The sequence below is a fragment of the Dermacentor albipictus genome, chromosome 1, assembly GCF_038994185.2.
Source record: "Dermacentor albipictus isolate Rhodes 1998 colony chromosome 1, USDA_Dalb.pri_finalv2, whole genome shotgun sequence".
Taxonomy (NCBI): Eukaryota; Metazoa; Arthropoda; class Arachnida; order Ixodida; family Ixodidae; genus Dermacentor; species Dermacentor albipictus.
The window spans coordinates 437,966,801-437,989,501 of record NC_091821.1 but is presented as its reverse complement, the minus strand read 5'-3'; the positions used below and the strand labels follow the sequence as shown (position 1 = coordinate 437,989,501).

The window sequence follows — 22,701 nt, the reverse complement described above, 5'->3', positions numbered from 1 at the left end:
CACTCTAAAAAAAGTTTGCACCCTTCAGGGTGTATATCTGCCACACAACAATAATCGTCATCTGCCTTGACGCGTTTCCTTTCTTTAACGCTGCGAGCCCGGTACTTTCCAGTAACGAAGGGCATGCGCGTTATCAGGATGACATAGCATTTCCGACAGGAAAGTAGCGGGCGCGGCGTTTTCAAGAAAGGAAACGCAAGCAAGGCAGATGACGATTATTGTTGTGTTGCAGATATACATTCCAAAGGGTGTACTTTTTGTCTACACTCTTAAAACGGTTGCACCCTTTGGGGTGTATATTTGTCCCACAACAATAATCGTCATCTGCCCTGCTTGCGTTTCCTTTCCTGAAAACTTGGCGCTCGCTACTTTCCTGTCGAGAATGCTGCGTCACACTGATAACGCGCATGCCGTTCGTGACTGAAAAGTACCGGGCTCGCAGCGTTAAAGAAAGGAAACGCGGGCAGCACGGATGACGATTATCGTTCTGGGACAAGATACGCCCCCATGGGTGTAAATTTTTCTAAGAGTGTGCTGTGTGGCAGATATACATCTACACTCTATGAACAGTTTACACCCTTTGGCTTGCCCCTTCTGCCACACAAAAATAATCGTCATCCGCCTTGATGCGTTTCCTTTCTTTATAGCTGCAAGCCCGGAACTTTCCAGTGACGAACGGCACGCGCGTTATCAGAAGGGGCTCTCCGAAGGGTGTAAACTGTTCTATGCTGATAACGCGCGTGCCGTTCGTTACTGGGAAGTACCGGGCTCGCAGCGTTATAGAAAGGAAATGTGGACAAGGCAGAGGACGATTATCGTTGTGTGGCAAAAGGGTGTACACTCTAAGAACAGTTTACACCCTTTGGCTTGCCCCTTCTGCCAGACAACGATAATCGTCATCTGCCTTGATGCGTTTCCTTTCTTTAACGCTGCGAGCCCGGAACTTTCCAGTAACGAACGGCACGCGCGTTATCAGAAGGGGCACTCCAAAGGGTGTAAACTGTTCTATGCTGATAACGCGCGTGCCGTTCGTTTCTGGAAAGTTCCGGGCTCGCAGCGTTAAAGAAAGGAAACGCATCAAGGGAGATGACGATTATCGTTGTGTGGCAGAAGGGGCACGCCAAAGGGTGTGAACTGTTCTTAGAGTGTAATTTTGCATAAGAGTGTACATCACGCTGATAGAAACGAGTTGAAAAGCAACGTTAAAGAAAGAAAATGAATGCATAAGTAGATGGCGATTGTTTGTTGAGGGACAAAATAAGCCTCGAATAACGTCTCTCTCTCTCTCTCTCTCTCTCCATTCTTTTTTCTTCTTTTTTTTTTTTGTGAAGTGCAGTAGTGATTACGACGACGACGAGGAAACGGCGACGGTTCGCGCGGTGTGCGTATTGCTGCACCGTTAATTGACAGCGTGCGTCCCGTCGCGTTTGCCCTGCGATCAGTGACGTCACCGATCAAGACGTCCCGGAGGGGACGTCTTGAAGTGAGTCATGCCGAAAGTGAATCGCTCTTCCGCGTACAACGTTGCTCACGCTGCCGCTCCCGGACTCGCTCTGTTGACTGCGGCATTCTTCTATCGCGTGCCCTCTCTCCTGATACGCACGCCCGCTACGCACCGCAACGGTTCCGGCGAACGGAGAATGCTACGCTGCTGGCTTCCGCGCTACAAAGACTCGGCTCGCGTAAGGCCGATCGCGCACACCAAGGCCAGGGCGTGCTTGGCTGGCGTCGTGCGTGCTGCCGACGCTTTGGTCGTGCATTATGCGAAGCCTCCCGAATGAAAGATGCAAGGAGCGCGGTCGGTCGCGGAGGCTCAAGAACAAGCACGCAGATAGGGCGGCTGCCGTGTCCTGGGAAGAAGCGGAAACTTTCCACGCTCCCCCTTCCTTGGGCTTGACGCCGCCGCGATTCCCCGTAAGAACGACTACTGCAGTGCAAAGGATACAGTGACTATAGCAGTGAATACAGCGACGAGTGAAACACCCACTAAGGATCGCAAATTATCTGAGAGAGAGAGAGATGATGATGATGATGATGATGATGAAGCTCTATCTATCTATCTATCTATCTATCTATCTATCTATCTATCTATCTATCTATCTATCTATCTTGATGCTGCCGCCGCTGCCGTCGCTGCTACCCTGGAAGATTGAGTCTCAGTTCCGTTGGCACCGACGCCGTTACACTATAACAAGTCAATAAATATACTTGAGTGTATAGTTTTTACTCTCTGACCATTATAATAGCATCGTTAAAGTGGAAACTAAAGTCTCGTATATCGAGCTTTCGTGCCACCTTTGAGAATAGCTGTCAATACCATCGTCCCCGCCGCTATCCACATCTTGAAGCGCACCCAGAACGCCGCGGCCTGCGCACTTCTGACAAACACTGAACATCAATCACACTGCCGCCTCTACAAACCGCTGAGGTGTACATAGCGCTATACTGACAGACGGAAATAAAAAAAGAACGCACTCGCCTTCCGCGGGTTGCAGCTGCCACAGGTGTGCGATATGTGCATATAATATGGCTGTCGGGGTTAACGCCGACATTTGCGGCGCGCCCGCGGTAAAGTCTGTCTGTACGTGAAAGTCGGGCCAACTGCTGGATAGAGGCGAGGGAGCGCGTGCTCACACACGTTTTAACCGCCTCCCGTGTCTCCAAGTCGTGACTTAACGCATCACAAGACAGCGCGAAGAGGTTGTTCGGTCGACAGAACGAGCAACACACTCCGAGGTCATCGACTGTGTGCCGTTATGCTTTGCACGCCCGCCAACGTGTGTGACAGCACTGTGTGCTGTCGTTGCTCTTATCGCTTTGTTTGGTTTGGTTTTGTCGGTGGGTCATTGTGGCGAGAAACGATCGATCTTGTCAACTCTACGGTAGAATAGCGCTTTTCAGTGCGTTAACCTAAGCGCTAAACTGGCAGCCCTCTTTCGTGAATTGCTGTCCCCAGACAGAGGTCAAAGCGGCTGCAGTTCGTTCAATTCCCAGTCCTCCGAGTCATAATAGATCAACGGTTACCTTATGCAAAAGCGGAGAGGGAAACGGGGAAAATGGCCGCTCGATTCTTGGCTTCTTGGGTCCCGCTGTTACGCTTTGAGGGTTTCCGTCTCCGTATCCAGTGCTCATCTCTGCATTTGAACGCTTTGCGCTGCGGATCAATCTTTTTGAACCAGCCGAATGATATCCTGACACTTTTGGGGCCAAGTTTATGAAGCCCTTTCGAATATCGTTTTGCGTGCTGATCAATTTACTATTAACCAAAGCTGCCTCTTTCCACAAACGCAATCCAACGCCTATTCATTATCATCACGAGCCTCATATCCACTAAGGCACGAAAACAACTTCCAGAGATCTCCACATTGTACTCTAGTACAGCCTCAGCCGAGCCCATCGTATACGCGTGGCGATCATCTTTAAGTTTTACGAATATTTAAGAATCATGTGTGGCATATAGCATAATTCTTGTTCTTGAGCTGGAATAATCGAAGGGGCGGACATTACTTGCAGAGAAACAGAGAAATTCACTCAATAACTTCCTTATTGATTACCTTACGGCCCATATTGAAATTTACGGATTGTAGCCGGTGAGTGCGCAAGACGTATCCACTTGAAATTAATATCCGGGTTGAAACCAGTTTCCGGAGAGAGAGAATAAACAATAAACTTTATACAAAAGAGCACGTGTGCGTATAGCTAGCTCCTCCCTTTGGAGTGCGTGGTCCCCTCAGTCCAGGAGACCAGCGGCTTCAGCTGCCCTTCTCGTTCGGTTGACCAGATATCATTTCCTAGAGTGTGGGACGAAATACACTGGCGTTCGAGCTACTTTTGTGCTTAAATGTATGAAATAGTGCTATGGTGAACAAGTATAAGTGGAGCAACAGTGTATTTCTATGGTGAGTCTGGTGGCGCACGTATCCAGACTGGTGTCATCCTGGAAATTCATTCAAACTGGATGCGCCCTGAAAACTTGCCGGCTAGAATGCGTAAACTGCAATGTGTGCCGCGAAATAATGAAGAAAGTAATTATTGATTTTTTTTAATTAGTTGAATGTGTGTTTTCGTTTCTCCTGCAAGTAATATCCGCCTCCCTGAATAATGTAGCTCAAGGACTAGAATTGTATTAACTGCAACAAGTGATCGTCGAAAATTTCGTAAAACTTGAAAATGATTACCCTCCAATTTTTGACATCTCATCACTAATTATCATCCAACTTTCAATGAATGAGCTATACGCTTCCCTTGGCACTCAATCTGTCACTCTAAAAAACTACCGGTAACTTTTTATCATTAGATGGCTCACCTAGCTCCGTTTCTTCATCTCGATCACAGTTGGAATATCATCATAGCATCTTCAAAACATCACATTTACAATTTTATTTTTCGTCGCTCATCGTGCGATCTTTAGTTTCGTTTAAGGATACGAAATTTTGTGTGGATACGCTCTTACGGGCAACCGACAGAAGCATCCTCAAACAACAGAACAAGCGACGTACAGCCCCTGAGCTCGCCGACGGGAGAAAAAAAAGGAAGAACACAAACAACAATAACAACAACAGCAGGGGTCAAATTCTGGGAAAGTGAAGAGAATGAAGAAAGAAGCGAGAAAGCAAGAGAAATACGCGCGAACTAGTCACCGAGCGGAGGAGCGGACGAGGCAGCGCGAGCGAAGCGACCTGTCGAATCGGAAGACAGAGGAGGCCTGATCCCCCGAGAGACGCGGGAGCCGAGAGGCCGTTAATGAGAGAGCCCGCGGATTATTCCTTTACGTCAAAGGATCAGCGCCGCGGAGACGGGAAGACAATGAGGCTGCCGGGACGCCGCTGCCCGTAGCTGCCGTCTCCTCGCGCACCGTGGCGACGACGGTCCCTGCCAAAAAAGCGGCGACGTCCCGAAGCGCCCACCGCTGCGTTCGTTGCTGGCGGCCCCGCTGCATACGACGCACGCGCGCCCTGAAGGCCTCCTTCGACCTGCCCTCCCGCGCGTCCTTCCGTACGCCATTGACGACGACACCTCGGCTCCCAAGAACGCACCTTCAGTGAAGACTTGCGGACCGCAGTCGCGTGCGCCAGGGCGAGCCTCCCAGTGCCCCGCCTCTCGAGCAGACCTGGCCCAGATGTGACATTCCGTGCCGTATTCGCAATTCCTCTTGCGCCTTCCACGTGTCTACCTTCGCCGTGATCGTGTGGTTTTGCCCCTGGCAAGGTGTGCGCGGCTGCTTCCGTCGAGGGCGAGAGTGGATTGGGCGCCAGAATGAAGTCGTTCCTCAAGACGAGAATCCCGGAGGACATCCCGGAAGAGTCAGTACTTAGAATGCGCGACGTAGCACGCTCTGTGTGGCGAGCATATATGCTTCAGTATAGAATTGAGCGGGCCGAAGGCGGAGGCGATGTCGTGTGCGCATGGCGGCCGCAGACGTTAGAGGTGTAGCGGATAGAAAGCGGGCTGCAGTGTTCATGGTTTGTCTTGATCGACGTGCTAGTTAGCTCTCATTTTAGTGACGTCAACTCGGTATGCCATTGTGCTATGCGAAGTGCGTTGGTCTACAATGGCACGTTCACTCCTTGCACTGGCTGTCGAGTCCGAAGCCCAACTCGACAAACAGACGATTTAGCGCTATAATTTCGGGATCATCACTGAGCACGCCTCTCTTGGCCAATGTACAGAGATTTGCTGTCAGTGGGACTGTACCACTCATCAGCCATATTTAGGACATCATGTAGCATCCTTCTATCTTTCGTGACCGTACTGTTTTCTGCATAGATCTCTTGTTATTCATTGGTGTTTTTCATGTTAATTGACTTACCTTTCACCACTGGTCCAGTGTAATCCTGCGCTACAAACATGCTCCAGGTCTAGGATCCCTTTAGTATACGCAGTTCTTCGTAAGAAGTGATCACTTGTGACGTCAGTGGAGGTAAAGCAAGGGTTTGGCAACGTCAACTGTGAAAGATGATCTAATGAAGGACGTCCTTTAGAGGCTCTGCCACTGCGACGTAGAACACCCCAAACAACTCAGGTTCTTAATTCTCGCTCGCGTTCTATCCTCTGCTGTTTCCCAATATTTGATCTCACTCGTTCTGGCTTGGCTCATTTGATGTTGTTGCGGTACAGTGTTTTCAACGTTGAGGCTTATATCTTTGCCTCTACAAATTACGGCGCAGTAATGTCTGAACACGCACCCTGTAAACCAGATGAATTCTCATTATTGAATCGCAATATAATTAACTGATTAAAAGTAATAACGTTGCCTTAACATAGCATTTGAGAATATTTCCAAGTACCAAAAGCCTTCTCTTGCACTGCGCATATACACTTATTACACACACACACACACACACACACACACACACACACACACACACACACACATATATATATATATATATATATATATATATATATATATATAGCAGCTCGAGGCGCCATGTACTTTGTATATTTTGCGCACCTCTTGTGTACCTGTCCTCAGTCAAAGATACTCGGATCATGGCTACACCCGTTACTGGCGCAAAAATCTGAGCACATAATTCTGAGTTACAGACTATAGCTCGAACAACTATTCTACGTGAGCAAACTACTACGTGTGGAGGTTTTCAGATACCAAGACGTTGATTTCATTCTCTCAACAAGCATGTTCCTCCTTCTCTTGAATGAGCACACTGACACGACTTTTTGACTGTTAATTGTTTTACGTTGAGTGAAAGCACCGAAACCTCTAAACCGTAAAAAAAATAGCCACGTGCCTCAGAGCACCGTCGATAATTTACCATAACAGTTCTTCTACAGCCAGTCTCGGTTTGGCTTCCAGGAAGATATCCTGTCGTGACGTCAAGACACAGTACGTGGGAGCACCACATTGCGACCTTTTGACACTAGCTCTGGCTCGCGCGACCGTCCGCTATGCTGACATACTTCGGTCCTCACAACGAGTACCTAGCAGTAAACGAGGTGACCCCGTGACCACATACTGTGACGTGACGCCACAACATGGTATCCTCATGGGGAACGAAACCGAATCTTGCTGTAGAAAAGCTATTATATTGCATTATTCACAGCGCTCTGAGGCTTGGCACTATTTTTTCTAGCGTTTAGAGTTTATAGGACCTTCATACAACGCAAAAAAATTGAATAGTCGAAAATATGTCTGTACCCCATTGGTGTTTTTTTTAATGACATGACATTGGGTATGTCAGCATTATGCGTAGACGCGTTGGTGAGACAGCTGACGTGCATAATTCTAAACAATGAGTCATGCAATTTTTTGGTGCACAATGCAGCTTGTCGATTGTGGGGGTGGTGATGATAAATGTTTTCACCGGGTCATATCGCCTTGGCACATTTCCGTCAGCATTTGCGTTACCCGTGTCGCACTAACACATTGCACCAAGATTGCACCAGGCGGAAAAAAACGTCGCGCGCGCTGGCAAAACAAAAAATCCGCAGTGTCGCCCGATAGGCGAAGCATCGATTGCGATGCAAATCATTAGATCGCTGTACCAAGTAAGGATAGTAGTTTTATCAGCCGTGTAATCTTGTAAACATTCACTTACTACCTAAATTAAGAAGCGTGGTGTCACGCGCGCACAGGTAAACATGAACGCACTCACTCGATGACCGCGGGCACTCGCTGTCAAAACGCTGGCGTGAGGAACAGCTGCCGCAGCAGCGAGCGAATTGACGTTCTTGCTGCCTCTCGATTGAACGCGAACTAAGCGGCGAGTACACAGCGCAGACGAAGCTATCAGCCTTCGGAGCGCCTACACTCTGTATCCACTGCAGATCGCTTTCAAGATATGGCCCACGCGGCTGCACTAAACCGCGCCATACGCAGCCGCAGCCGAAGGGAGACGGCCCCTTGCAACCCCCCCCCCCCTCTTCACCCTTCCCAGTGCCTTGCGCGTGCGAGATGATTTCGCCTCAGCATACGGCACGAGGCCACGATGTTACCTCATTTGGACTTTATGCAGAACATCACGGCGACGGCGGAAATGCGTCTGAAGCGTCCATATAATTGCTATCGCAATAAAAAGGGCATGTTGCGAATCGGAGTGCTCAAAGAAGCGTCGTTAAACGCGAGCCGGCACTCGCACTTCCTGATGCAAAAAGTCGACTATAGCGAATTCAGTGTTACGGGTTTGTGTAGCACTGGAATCCTCGTAGGTGTACGCTGTCGCGCGCTTTCCGGATCGCGCTGCCACTCAGGCACCGATGCTCGTAGAGGTCTATAGCTAGACGAAAAAATACGAAATGGGACGTTCCATACATGAAATCCACCTAAATACACGAAATGCCAACTGCGTGGTACAAGACGCCGACAAAAGGCTCGTCAGCACAAAAATAATATCGTCCAACAAGGCGGCACTTATGCAAAAAGGCCCGTTACGGCACGTTATACGTAGTATTGTTAGATCAGTGGACCGACAACACCATTCGGTGACATATCCCAGCGCGTCATTCGTGTGTGCTTTCATAATTGCAGGTTAAAGCACGCGTAACACGGAGGACGCGCTAGTGAACATTTTTCTTTATTTAGCCTGCCTGCTCAGAGTGAATCCCAAGGTGAACCTTCTCGTTATGAGACGACATTCAACGCAATCGTGCTATAGTGTGCAGGCAGCCTCGCAAAAGAAAAAAAAAAGCTTTGTATGCGTTTTTGCAGGTGTGTTCCAGTTTCTCCTTGGCTGTATCTGGCCCAGTAATCGTGCCAGGAGCTCGTAAGCGTACACGTACGTGTCCTTGGTTAGCATTCAACGAGTTCCGAAAAAAAACCAGCATTGGCATCAGCCCCTAGCGACGGCTGCATACACGCTGCGAAACGGTTCGGAACGCATTGTGCCTGCTACGTACTGCTCATGCCACAGGCAGCGACAATCTAGCATTGCTCGTACAACGTGAAAGAAACCCACCATGCACGCCCCCCTCCGCCACTCCGTCCATTCACATATGCGTATATAACGCAGTCGCCTGTGCCCTGACTGACAGGAACGATGTCGCAATGCTTGTAGCGCTTTTAGGGTTTCTTTCACTGCGTCCACAGTTGCGCCATACGCGCAGCATACATACAAGGTATACATGGTCAGGTTTCACGTATGACATCTGACGAAATCTGCAGAGAGAGAGAGAGAGAGAGATTCTGATGGTAACAAGGGTGGAGAAGTCGGCCGTGTCTCAGCCTGCTACTCTCCAAGCTTGGTTAAGAGGAGGGAGAGATAAACGTGTCAATTAAGAGAATGGCGACAGATGATGCTGAAATATTATAGCAATGGAGCGTCAGCAATTGGTCCAGTGTATACAGTATATATACTGTATAGATGCATATACAGTCAGCGCACCTGCACGTCAAGCGCGCACGGACAGTCTCCTCACGCTCTCAACTTAATCCGAATAAGTGACGGTGTTATACTAAGATTGGTGTCTATACACAGTGTTCGGTGCTCGGCATGTGCATTAGTTATATAGATGATTTAATGCGCCTTCATGACGCACGTATACACCCACACTGTACCCTGTGCGTCTGACATTTTAGGTCTGTCTGCTGGCCCCGCACGCCCGCGTTTTGAAAGTTTCTCGACGGCTCTGCAGAGCAGCTGTCAGCGCTGTTCTCCACGTACAAAAAATAGAAGACGTATCGCGGCTTCGGTCTGTGTATGACGTTGCTGTAAGGAAGCTTCACTTGGGGAATAAGCTCCGGCCTTCTTTCTGCAAGCATTGCGAGCGTAGTAGAATAAAGCCCTCGTTAGATTGCTTCCGAAGATATTTTGACAAACCTGTTTGCATGTTAATGAAAAATTATACTTTCTAATGCAGCGTGCTTGGGAGGATATGCAATGTTCTTTGTAATCTGGCTTTTTCTTTGTTGTTGTTTTTCTTGTATATAGTACTGCATATCAATGGCAGGACACTCGCTCGCCATATTATGCTTCCACACAATGTTGCTATAACACCACGTGCATATACGTATAGGTCCGAAGGCAGTGCCCACGCATAGTACCCCCCAACCCTATATTAATATACCTAAATTAACAAAAGAATATGACCTAAGTCTTCAAGCTGTTGAACGGTGGCTTAGCGGTGCAGTCGAGCCCGGGTATAATTAAACCCGAGAGGGTAACAGACTAGCTCAGTATCTCGATAACACGCTAAACCATCGTGATGTGAAAGGGACATGTATATAACTTAAAGCTTCCTCCGTCTCCTATAGTTCGCTATGGTTACACAACAAACCGCAACTCCGTGTCTGTGGGTCACGAGGACAGGGAAATGTTTTCAGTGGCAGAACTGTGCGGAGGTTGCGCATGCGTCTTGCGTTGTGCGAACTTGCGCGACCGAAACACTGACGCGTGCCGCAGCCCAGCCAATCATAACGTCAGCGGCAGATGAAAGTGACATGTCCACTGCAGGTGGACACTTAGAGAGTACTCCCCCTGATGTTTCGACGCCACGCGCGGCGAGCTGATGCTCTCACGAAGCACGGTAAGCCCAAGTCTTACCACAGGGAAAAGTTTCTATAAAATACTCCGTTATCAGAACAGGGGGTTCGAGAACAGAGCTTCTGAAAGAACTCTGTGGTGAAGGCTATATATCTGCGCTCCTCAAGGTATATATACTGAGGTCTACGGGCCCATACCGAACATAGTTTGAGAAAGCTGCCTGTTAGGGGCTGGACTGTCTACGCGGTTTACCACGTTTGAGCTCCTCTACCATTGCTCTTTTTCCCGTCCTGCTCCCTTCGCACCGTGCGTGGTAACGAACCGGAGGTGTATACCGCTTGTTAACTCCCCAGCCTTTCTGTATATATCATTTCTTTCCGTCTCTTTATCTAATCGCACGGATTACCAAGAAAACATCCAAGCTCACGCGGCTATTGTCGTTATTCACGGCAAAGGAGTGGCGCTTGCTTACAAAATGTGAAAAGCTTCGTCGGGTCGCATGTGCACGTCGTTTTGCGCCGCGCACACCACGTTTACATGCCGTCAGTCAAGCCGTAGCTGTACTCCATCTCACAAGTCGTTTTGGCAGCTGGCGCTGCCTCCTATACGAGGCAGTGCTGCAAACGACCGTGCGGTCCTGCCAACCGCCAGTGGCCGTCGCTCTAGGCAGGGCCGCTGGCTCTATGCTGTGCCGAAGCACTGAAGAGTGGCCTCCGAGATCGTATCGGTGCATTTCGGAGGCCACGCCTGACGAAACCCGAGTCGCAGCTAGCGTTTTGGCTAGGGCGCGGCATCGGGCCCGTGCTCGCCTGCGGCGCTTTTGTCAGCAGCGCACGGCGCCTATGTAGCGGAATGGACTCCTGAAAGCACCGGAAAGCATGTGTTCCAAAGGCGTGCCGCCATTTCCCTGGTTACGACACCAACTGCATACGGCGGATGAAACGGAGACTCAGAAGTACAGACGCTGCAACATATCTTCCCGGGTGATGTCTGTAATGCATATCGGTCGCACTGCCGAGTATAGCTATCGCCGGCACATTGCCTCCCTCTCAGTAAATGTTTCCGACATCCTTTTTTGTGGCTGCTCTTGCGCACTCATCTTCCTGCCCACCACGCCCCGTCTATATGATTATATACTGTGCACTTATCGGAACGCTCGGCGCACTCTATGCATGGTCCACGTTCCGACGCATGACACCGGATAGCTAGAGCTGTCCGCGGGAAACGTGGCAGATTGATGCCCTCCTCCACTATCTCTTGGCCGCTCCGCGGCTCGTTAACCTTTGCTGAATCGCGTGAGCGCGCGGGATCCTGTTTACATGTCGCTCGTACTGGAACGCGCCGTCGGAGGACGCGAGCCGACGACCTCGATCGCTATCGACGCACCGCGACGCGCTCGCAAGTTCACACACGAGAGAGTCGTCAACCATGGCCCATTCCGGTTCGCCGTTGCAGGAATAGAAATACGTTCGAACGTCTTTGTATAACAACACGTTTGGGACCCGCGAATATACTTCGTAACATTGGTCGCTTCGTTATAAAGGTATCAACCCTCAAACACAACCGATAACATTGATCAAACAATCGAAACTTTCCATAGGACGTTTACTAATAAAAAAAAATATGGAGTGTTACTTGATTCCGAGCTCGGCCGAAAAATCTGGCCATGGATCATGTGACCATGGCTCAGAAGATCAGATCTCGCCCGTCCATTGCGCGGTGAATCGTCATCGCTGTCCTGATGATCAGCGCTTTCAGTGGAAGCTTGAAATCACCTAAGCCGAAAGAGACAGCGCGAGTGAAGCGAGGATTCGCATCGGCCGAACTTTATAGTCACGTGACGCAGGGGAAGCGCCTAACCGTGCGGTAAATATTTCCTTCCGAGCAAGTCAAATAAGGAAGATGATTACGTGCACGTTACCGTATACGGCCGATGGGCAACGACGCGCACGGCTGAAGCTGACCAGAACGTACGCATGCAGCGCCTGTGTAAGTACGTCCGCAATACGCCTTCCCTTTTATCCGTGTTTTTCGGGCTGCCTGTAATGTCGCACCAAGCTATACCATCCTGATTGAGACCATTTAGTAACGTAGCCGCTCCGGCCTTGCGAAGTTTTAGAAGGGGACCGCCGGAACTACGAGTATTTCATAGCGGGATGAAACCTGCGTTTCAAAGTCCACCTCAACACCCCACTGTACAAGTATACATGTTCGTTGCTGTAGCGTGAAGATTGCAGCGAAGGCAGAGCGCTTGTGTATTGAGGCACGTTGAATATGAGACGCCAGAATGTGGTCGGGAAGTCGTGCCTAATTAACCCATTCAGCAGGTTCGTTACAGCAGCACTCGAGGGTTGAAATTCACATTCTATAGAAATCAAACTGTATATTATTACATTTTAACACATCTTTATGTTAATTAACGGGATTATTATTTTTTTCTAATCCAAGGAGAGAGCTAGCTCCCTTGCGAGCTAGCTAGCACCTACAACCTTCGCATTATGCGAAAACACAAACACAGAGGGCGCAGTATACTTCTCTTCGGGCGATCTGGTGGCCTTATGAAAACACCAGACGTTGCATACAATCGTACGGAAATCCTCTTTCCCGCAAGGCATTGAGTAGTACGTTTAGTTCCGCAGTAAAACACCGGCAGGACCTCATGAAATGATTAGTATTGCGCGTGGCTCATGCGGTGTGCGAAGTGTTCTCAGTGCTATCCGGCGATCGTGCGTAAGGCAGTATTCCCGGTGTGCTGCGAGAATAAACATGGACCCAATGGTATTAACGGCGCTTCTCGCTGTAGAATTAATCACTTGGTCGCTGTCTCAAGAACATGGGTGGCACTGCCGGAATGCTCTGAAGCGATCCGTCGAAGATGTCATTTAGAGAGTATTTCTGGGACGCCATTTTCATTCTCTTCGCAGATGTTCCTGTGAAAGTTCTCGTTGTCCTCTTGCCCGATGAAACCCGCCAGAGGATAGCGCTGGATTTTATCTAGTTCAGTGTACCGTAACGCAACATGCGCGTGCGAGAGATTGCAAAGTACTGAAATACAGACAGGAAAGGGCAAAGGTCGTCGCATGAATCTCTTGCATGAAGTGTCCGATGTGTGACGTATAGGTTGTAACGGTAACTGAAACGTTTAACGTTCCCTATATATATATATATATATATATATATATATATATATAAAGCCAACAAACAAGGACACCAAGGAAAGCATAGGGGAAATTGGAAATTATTTGTAGTTGCTAATTGAATAAAGGAAATGATAAATTAATGGAAATGAAGGTGGATGGAAAATTAAACTGGCCGCAGGTGGGATATACGTTTTATTACTAGAACTAACCATGGGAGTGTTATCCAGCGCCGCCACTCACAAACCTAGGCGGCAGATGTGCAACATGCGCCTCCTAGAGTGAGATTCATAGAATATTGTTGTTCCTTAATTTGCATTAAAAGGGAAGACGCCGGTAACTTCTCGGTGTTACTGCATTTTTCGTTTCTTTTATTCAAACAAATGTATTTAGTGGTGCGACAATGACTAAATGACGGCGTCACTTGTTGTTCTTGTGGCCTTTCGTGTTTATCAACTAAACATCCCCCCCCCACCTCCCTCCCCCACCTCTCGCATATTTCTACGAATTTCTGCTTGAGAGAAAAAAAAAGAAAGTATCGGTGAATACAGACATTACTGTACGTCAAGAACGACTATTTCGGCTGCAGTACATTAAAGAAACAAAGTTCACTGGTGTTCTATGGATGGGTGGTTATGCTGCATTGCACGTTTTTAGGACTTTTGGTTAGATTTATTCAGTTTGATGAGCAGGATGTTTTCTTTGTTGTATGTCTCATTTTTGACCTTTTGTTATCCCTTCACTATGGTAAATCGACCGGAATGATTTTTTCTTTATTACTACTGCAAATTTGCATCAGAATTCTGGCATTGACTTGGAAAAGTTATCTGCTCCTTTAATCTAATGACGGTGGAGACAACAGTGCATAGGGAATTGAAGATACCGCTACAGCCACACACATATTCTATAAAAGTTGCTCATAAATTTTATTCTAACTAGAAAAAAAAAGAAAAAAAAGATTCCCCCATATTGTCAAATTCGCCATCTTTTCAGCTCTGATTGGGCTACCATAGACATACTCTCTAGTTGACTCAAGGTGCCATGATTACAGAATTTGATAATATGGCAGAATTTGACAATACTATTGTCAATTCCGCCATATTGTCAAATTTTCTTACGGCGGCAATTTGAGTTAATCAGCGAAGCTGCAGTGGCCCTCTGGACCAATAAGAGCTATCACAACGGCGCATTCGGCAATATGCCAGACGTGCGTGAAGATTTAGCTTATGTAAGCTTCTGCAGAAACTTATTTTTAGTCTTCTCCAAGCTCATTTATTTATTTATTTATTTATGTATTCCTCAAATGCTCCTGGAGAGAGGTTTTACATGAGGGGTGGGCTGCTTCAAAGAAAGATGTGTTCAATGGCAGTCCTGAACGCAGTCGCACTAGAGTGGTTCGCCGCTGCATATACATAGCAATATAATCATCCTTATATTAATCATAACCTGAAGCAAGCAGAGTGGTCCGGAATGAAGCCTCAAGATTTTGTTTGTTTGTTTGTCTTCGTCACTACGGAAATGTCGGGGAGAAGCCAAAAACTGAATCGTCATCGCATCAACGAGTGTGCAGCGTTCAAGTACTCGGCTTTCAGTTTCCCTATCGACAGCGACCGCCGTTTTTCTTCCAAGCGTCTGTTTGCTTGCGTGGAGTGCAGTTGAGCGCAGAAAATATGAAGAGTAAAGAATATTGTCATACAAAGGGTTGATAGCGAAATGGCAAGGAGAACGCCTAGCGCGCGGCGACTTTCAGCAAGCGTCCGAAGGACGTTCACATATATTCCACGATAAGAAAAAGAATGGCAAGAAGGCGGCTCGTCGAATGGAGCAGAGCAGCCTAGAACAATCGAACAAACCCCCGCGCGCATTTCAGCGCGCCTAACGATACCATTCACGATTGTTCGTTCGTGAACAGAATAAATGTTAGACCAGCAGGAAGCCATTCCCCCATTCTTTCGCAGTTTTCTATTTATTTTCCTGCTTCGCGAGGGCTCTGTTAGTTACCATCACGTATGGGTAGAGCGCACCATTGAGTCTCTTTTTTTTAAACTTTATCTAAATTTTTCTTTCTTTCTTTTTTCTCCAGGAAAGGGTCGTCGCGCGTGGCAGAAAAAGCCGGCATTCCGATCCAAGGCTCCCCCGGAGTGTACAGGCGCCGGGAGTCAGCCGCCATCGCTCTCTCGAATAACCATGTGCAGCGAGTTCGAGATCAGGCCGCTAGGCGGGGAAGCATCGTTCCCGATCTTCTCGCTGTCAAAATGGCGGAGGCGGGCTGTACGTCGAGTTCGTGGCCCAACCTGAAGGAGGATTACGAGCTCGGTGAAGTCATCGGTGAGTGTCGTCGCTTGGTTAACTGGTTCGAAAAGCCTAGATTTAACGTCCGCTTCTTGAACGGTAGCGGGCAGCGCGTTAATTCTGCGTTTGTTTACTCGGCGGCGCGGTCGGCCGTTCTTCGCGTTGCTGCCGGCAAACTTGAACGTGCGGACTGCAGCGCGGTGCGGCATGAGTTCACAGCCTGGCAGCAACGTCGACGCTGAGTAACAGTCGTCGTTTCTGGCGCTCGCGCAATAACCTGGACGACATGTAGGCGCCAACGTCTGCTCACCGGCACCGCTGGTACGGAGGTCAGCGCGTTGCTTTGAAACAGCATCGCCAACCAGCGGCAATCGCTGCCAGACCGTTCTCGGGCCTCGCTTTCTGAGATGCCCGTTGACCGTCGCACGTCGTCTGCTGTCTCCCATCGAACAGCGAAGCAGCGCGACTTGTTTCCGAGCTAACGGTTCCCCCCCTGAGCATCTGTGTGACGCTTTTGCCGGCTCATAGCGAAATACTTTCACGCACGCCGGCCCTATCGTTCATACATAATCGCATCCTTTCGGTTTTTGGCCTCTCCTAGCACATTCCCCAAGGGAGCTTCGCCGTCGCGCCAGCTGTTAATGAGTGCGTTCAGCACTTATTTCTGCCTTGGAATTTATGCGGCCGAAATATTCTCTTGTCTCGGCGCTGCTAACGTAGCGACAGGGGAATTTTTTTCTTCTTTCAGGGCGCTTTCGAGGGCGACTCTGTGAAGCCTGCTCGAGAGTCGTGCTGCAGTTTACCTTGACGAAAAAATTGTTCACGTTCCGCTCTAAGCTTCCACGCGAAGCCGCTGGCGTTTTCATGCACGCACGCCGCATTGTTTACATATCCGGTCGTATTTCTGATTCCTTCGCTGTATGTGTGTTTACTTTGTGTCGTTTTCGGTGCACTATATCTGCGCCCGTCCGGTGTTGCTATTTTTATTTGCGCTGCGAATGCTCTGCTGAGCTGTTTCCTTCGGAAAATGAGAAGCTGTCTTGCAGGACTTTCGCTTTTTCCGCGCTTGCTTAAAAGCGCTAACGTTGGGGAATATATGTTTTGTCAGCGAAGCCTCAGCGGCAGTGCAGGCTATGGGAAACCGCGAATGAAGCCGTTGACTTGTCTTTAGTGTCAGCTGGAATCGCGCGGCCTCTGATAATCTAAGAAAAAAGAAAAAGAAAGCGAGAACATGGAGCATTGCTGATGTCTCGGATTTTTTTTCTTTCTTATGTGATAAGGCCGCGCAGAGGACAAATGCGTGTTGTTATCGGACAGATATTGTTGACTCTGATCGATAGCCAAGTTATAGTGAGTAGGTCATTGCCATAGACCTTTTGAGTCATCTTATTATCAGTTAATTTCTATTTTTAAACGTTTACACGAAATGCAGTGCATTCGGTTGTAGTACGAGAAAAAAAAAGAAAGACAGGCGCAAAAGAATTCATAAGGGGCGCAATCTTCCATTCATTAACATTCTGTAATGTAGATAAAATGCATGGTTTTCACTGCATTGAGTATGCTTAAGCCTAAGTGCAAGCTGGTTTTACTTGCTAAAGCACATTTTCCAGTTTTAAGGATACTTGTTCCAGAGAGAGACAGCTGTATGTGCTATTAAATCGGAGGACCTTTTGCATGGTCTGTGAAGTTTATGCGTGGGAATTGAGAAACAAATCCAGATTTACAAATTATGAGTCGGGAAGTATGCGCGTGATAATATACAGCTGTTACATAAATGCATATTGCACACAATTTGTTATTCTGAGCTGTTCTGGACCCTTGCCAGGCACACCAGATGAATTTATGAGGTGCATTGTTATGTCAGCAACATGTAGCGAGCTGTCCAACATTTTGTGTTTTGGTGCAGTGCATTGTCTATCACGTTGTATGGCAACCAAGTGCTCTTTCTTTTATTTAATTGCAGCTGCTATCACTGTGGCTGTGCGCTGTGTTTGTACTGTTTGCTTGTGCCAGTTTTGAGGGATCAATTTGCTATGTCTGTATGGTAGATGGCGTGCATGTCCTGTAGCTGTGGCTTTACCAGTACATTTATAATATCTGCAGCACTGCACTCAGATAGATGTACTGTGTACAGGGATTAAAATGGGAATAGAAAAATGCATGGATGGTTCTTGCTCAAACCAGCAAGAAGCAAAGGCTGGAGAGACGTGTGATCAGCTGTGAGGTGCCACAAGCACAATCTGTGCCACATCAGAGTTGGTCATACATCTTTGCACCTTTCGCCTTTTTGCTGGGCTGCACAAAATCCATGCACTCCACTGTTCGCATTTGAATCACTGTATGCATTAGTCTTCAACGAATGAGGTGCAACATTTCCTGCATTGGAATTTTAAGCATTTGTGTTCTAAACCTACGAAGTGTGCGCAACTTGAGAAAGCGAAAAGTAGGGGTCACTCAGTGACCTTCATAACCCTTTGGCTTATTCTAGCTGCTTATCCTAGAAGGTGCCCACTGCACAAACTTAGGGTGCATAATATGCAGAAAACTGCGATTTCGCATTATTACATTTCATTCACTGAGTAATGTGCACAGTGCATTATAAAGCCTCAGCTAGAGCACAACAGTTAAGGCTACAGAATACCTTTTAAAAGTACATCAGTTTGATGGTCTCAAAACCTAGTACTTTTCCCTTGATAAGCGGAAAAGCTGTCAAGGAATTAGCTGTCAGGATAGGGTTGCAAATTGACCCACAGAGACGAAGCAGACAGAACAAGTGCCACCACCATCTGTTTTATAAAACTTTCAAAATTCACCTATGTACTGCACAAGATGCTCGAAGACATTATCTCTGCATGCATTAATTTGTGCTCCTCTTCATGTTTCTCTAACTAGCCCAACAGGAATGGCTCCTGTGAAGGAATTCTTTTTTTGTGTGTGTGTGTTTTAAAGGTAAGAAAGAAAACACGCAGCCACATCACTTGAGTAGGCTCCACATGCATGGCTGAAAATTTTATCAGTGAGATGGCACTAATGGCATGTTGTCTTGATTGACATTGCTCATGTTTCATTCATCAGTGTATGGTTATTACTACAGTGGATAGCCATTTGTGAAACGAGCCTTAAATGAGCATAAGCGGTGCTCTAATTTTTCAATGCTGAAAGTTTAATCTTGCACTGATTCAGCTTTTGTGTCTCTCTGTGAGCTTGCAGTATTAATGTAACGATCCAAGCACTGGAATGGCCAGAGCATTGACGGAGGTTTGCTAAGTCGTATCAGTAATGAACTTAAGCTGACATGCTACATGATGCCTGCAGTTAAAAGGATCTTTCACATTTGCCACCTTGTCCATGAGCGACACTGGCTAACACTCACAGGGCTAACCTTGTACATATGCACACATACCCAAGAAAGTAAACAGAAGGATGGTCGCCACGGCAGCTTAAATGGTAGAGCATCGCACACATAATGTGGAAGATGTTGGTTTGGCTCCCACCTGCGACAAGTTATCTTTTCTTCTACTGTCATTCCCCCTTGTTATTTTTACTTTTCAAATAAATTCAGTTAATTTCCTCTGTGTTTCCTCTAGCTTGGTTGTCTGTTTCCTTGTATCGAGCCTCTCAGATCCCCATGTTCTTCTCAGGCAAGGGTTTTCGCTTGCAAATGGGCTTCTCTCTGCTGTCTTTGACAAAGGGTGGCATTTCTTTTCGTGGCTCATTCAGGTGTCGGTGCCACTGCTACAGTTCACACAGCATACTGCAAGCCCAGGAAAGAAAGATGTGCCATCAAGCGCATCAACCTGGAAAAATGGAACACAAGCATGGAGGAACTCCTGGTCAGTGTACTGAGCTGATGTGCATAGTGTGACATATATCTAGACATTGCTCTCCGATCACAACGGAACGTTGGGTTACAGTTCATTTTTTTACTCCAAATAACCCTTTGCAATCTTGGATGCATTTGTGTAGTGCGGAAAATGTGAATTGTTTGTTAACCTCGATTTGTAGATTGCATTGCTGGAATTGCAGCCGTGAGCAGGGGCATGGTAAGCCAGAAAAGGCACCAAAATCAGACTGGTAGACAATGCTGGCTGGTATTCCTGCACCAGCTGTCTATGATGTCGTACATTTTGGCTGTGTCTGTGTGCACTGGTTCATTGTTTACCAATGAAGGAGTGTGGGATTGCTTTTGAACACAAGCAAACGCTGAGCATGGCTAACCTTTATTGTTTACTGTTCACATGGAAGAAGTACCAAGATATGTAAAAATTATCCAGAACCATTGTTATCACACTGATGTCTATGGCATTCCAATTTGGACTTGACATCCAGAGATGAACGTTTGGCCTTCATTCCTTTTATTTACATTATTGATCAATCCTTTTGTGCCAAAGAAACACAATAGCATGTTCTAATTACTGCTCTCTTGTCTTGGCTCAATATGGTAAACATGTCAGCTAGATACGCATTCAGAGTGCTTGTTGTCCATCAATTGTTGTTGCCATTGGCTTTGAGCAACACTGTTTTCTTGTGTAGCACCACACTGACTAAGCAATGCTTAGGGGAGCAAAGTGCATTTTAATTTAAAGTAACAGTTACCCACTGGCCCCATTAAGACAACTCATCACGCATACTTATTAATCCAACACGATGGTGTGGGATACCCATATAAGGAACTCATATATTCCTCTATGATAATGTGGAATTGCAAAATATGAGAGTTATGGGGCCTGCTCATTTCTTTGATAGTGTGGCAGAGTGCTAGGGTTGTCACCTAGTCATTGAAATTTAGGGTATCATTTAGTGCATAATAACTGAACCGGTCATGTTCTAATGATGCTGCCTTGTGCCCATCTCTCGCTTATAGTCGGCCCGCCATGGTGGCTTAGCAGCTGTTGCACTGTAAAGCATGAGATCATGGGATCAATAACTGGCTGCGGAGGCCACATTCGATGGGTGTGGAATGCAAGAACACCTGTGTGCCGTGCATCGGATGCACATTAAAGAACCCCAGGTGGTCAAAACTAACCTGTAGTTCCCTACTACGACGGGTCTAATAATCAGATTGTTGTTTTGACACTTAAAACCTAAGAATATAAATTTTCTTTTAAATAAATTTTTTTGGCTATAGTCGGTGGCTGAATTTCCTTTTTTTTTTTCTTTTTGCGGGCAGCCGTTTCAGTGGCCAGTTCATATTGTCCATGGGAAATTTAGCTCCATCAAATATATAGCATTCTCAACGACATCACAAGCATACAGCTACAAAACCACCAAACCTACTTGGGAGTTTTTAATTCTTAAGTGAGTTTTTTCAGGTCATCAGAATGTGCACTCAATGCTAAAACTCTTTTCAGACATGCCAGCCATTAAAGAATCAACTCTTTCATGTCTAGAATACATGGAAAGCACCTATCCACCGACTTGAAAAATATGCCTGATGTAAAATGTTGTGAAAAACAACAAAGAAGTGCACTAGCTGCATGGCAACATAGTGACACCGAGAGCAAACGCCCTTCTGTCTAACTTCCAACTCATATTACTAAAGCACAATATATATATATATTTATATATATATATACACACACACACACACACACACTTTATTTTTATTTTTTTTCAAGCTTGCAGCACAGGTCCAATCGGAAGTGTTTCCAGATGTATGAAACACATTTTTAAACATTGTTATTTTCATAAGAGTTCTCGGCGTTGATGCACTATCTTGGCAAGCACAGGTGTTCACACATGCATATTGTTGCAGTATTCTCACCTTTTGCTTTGTTTTGATGCTTTGCAGAAAGAGATCCAAGCAATGAGTGCCTGCCACCACGAAAATGTGGTCACCTACTATACTTCTTTCGTGGTGAAGGAAGAGCTCTGGCTCGTGATAAAGCTCCTGTCTGGTGGTGAGTCTGAGCTTATGCGCTATGACATTGCACAGAACAGAACTTACCGGGCTCCTTTCATGCCGAAGATATTTTCTTTGTGCTGTCCTTGGTTTACTTCCAGTGCCAAGGTGTGCTCAATTTGTGGCAGGTCATTTTGTATTAGCCCACTAAGTTACAGTGCATGGCACTCACCTTCTGGCGTCCTGTACCACCAGCTTTCCTTGTTTTCACCTGGTACAAAATTTTGTCTCCCAATGCAGTGTCACTGTCACAGTATTTGGTCCTCTGCTGAGTGCAAGGCCATATATTCGATTCCTGGTTTTGCAGCAACGCTATGATGGGAGGCAGAATGCAAAACCTTTGTGTACTGTATTGAATGTAAACCAATTTGCCCAACTTTCAGCCCTGTTACAATCAAGCATGTTCAACATGCCAGGGGCTAATCAACTTGTTTTGTGTCTTGGCTGTATATACAGTTGTCAGCAATATTGGAGGGAACACTGAATTTGTCTTCAAATAACAATTGCTTGTGATGTGTTTGTTTAAACTCGAGAGCTGAGCGAACTTATGCCTAGTAGCTTTCCCAGGGAACATGTAATCACGTAAACTGCTGTTGCATGCGGCGCATCTGTAGAGCAGTTATGGCCTCTTGATTACTAATTGGTAGTGTGCCCTGTATATGGCTCAAGGGTGCACTTTCGTCAATGCTTTAGAGTACAGTCACTTAACATTCTTTTTTTTTCTTTAACACCTCCTTGCAGGCTCCTTGCTGGACATCATCAAACACAAGATGAAAGCGGAAGACTGCAAGCATGGCGTCTTTGACGAAGCCACCATTGCGACAGTTCTCAAGGAGGTGCTCAAGGGTCTCGAATACTTCCACAATAATGGCCAAATCCACAGGTAGCTGCCAACAGTGCTCCACATGGTGGTGTGATGCTGTCCACATGTTTT

The 22,701-nt window shown here is 47.0% G+C and overlaps 1 protein-coding gene across 7 annotated transcripts in view; it reads left to right on the top strand.

Moving 5' to 3' along the window:
* The window catches only part of fray (oxidative stress responsive kinase frayed), a 254,683-nt gene that overhangs the window by 207,706 nt on the left and 24,276 nt on the right, over positions 1–22,701 (top strand). For 6 of the 7 annotated variants that reach the window (XM_065436142.2, XM_065436145.2, XM_065436140.1 and 3 more), the window contains exons 2-5: positions 15,657–15,901; positions 19,586–19,698; positions 21,657–21,765; positions 22,509–22,650. In XM_065436142.2, coding sequence (XP_065292214.2) covers positions 15,657–15,901; positions 19,586–19,698; positions 21,657–21,765; positions 22,509–22,650 — 609 coding nt within the window. Of the gene's footprint in view, positions 1–5,071; positions 5,304–15,656; positions 15,902–19,585; positions 19,699–21,656; positions 21,766–22,508; positions 22,651–22,701 lie in introns of those variants that run through there. The other variant, XM_065436143.2, reaches the window with a different exon arrangement.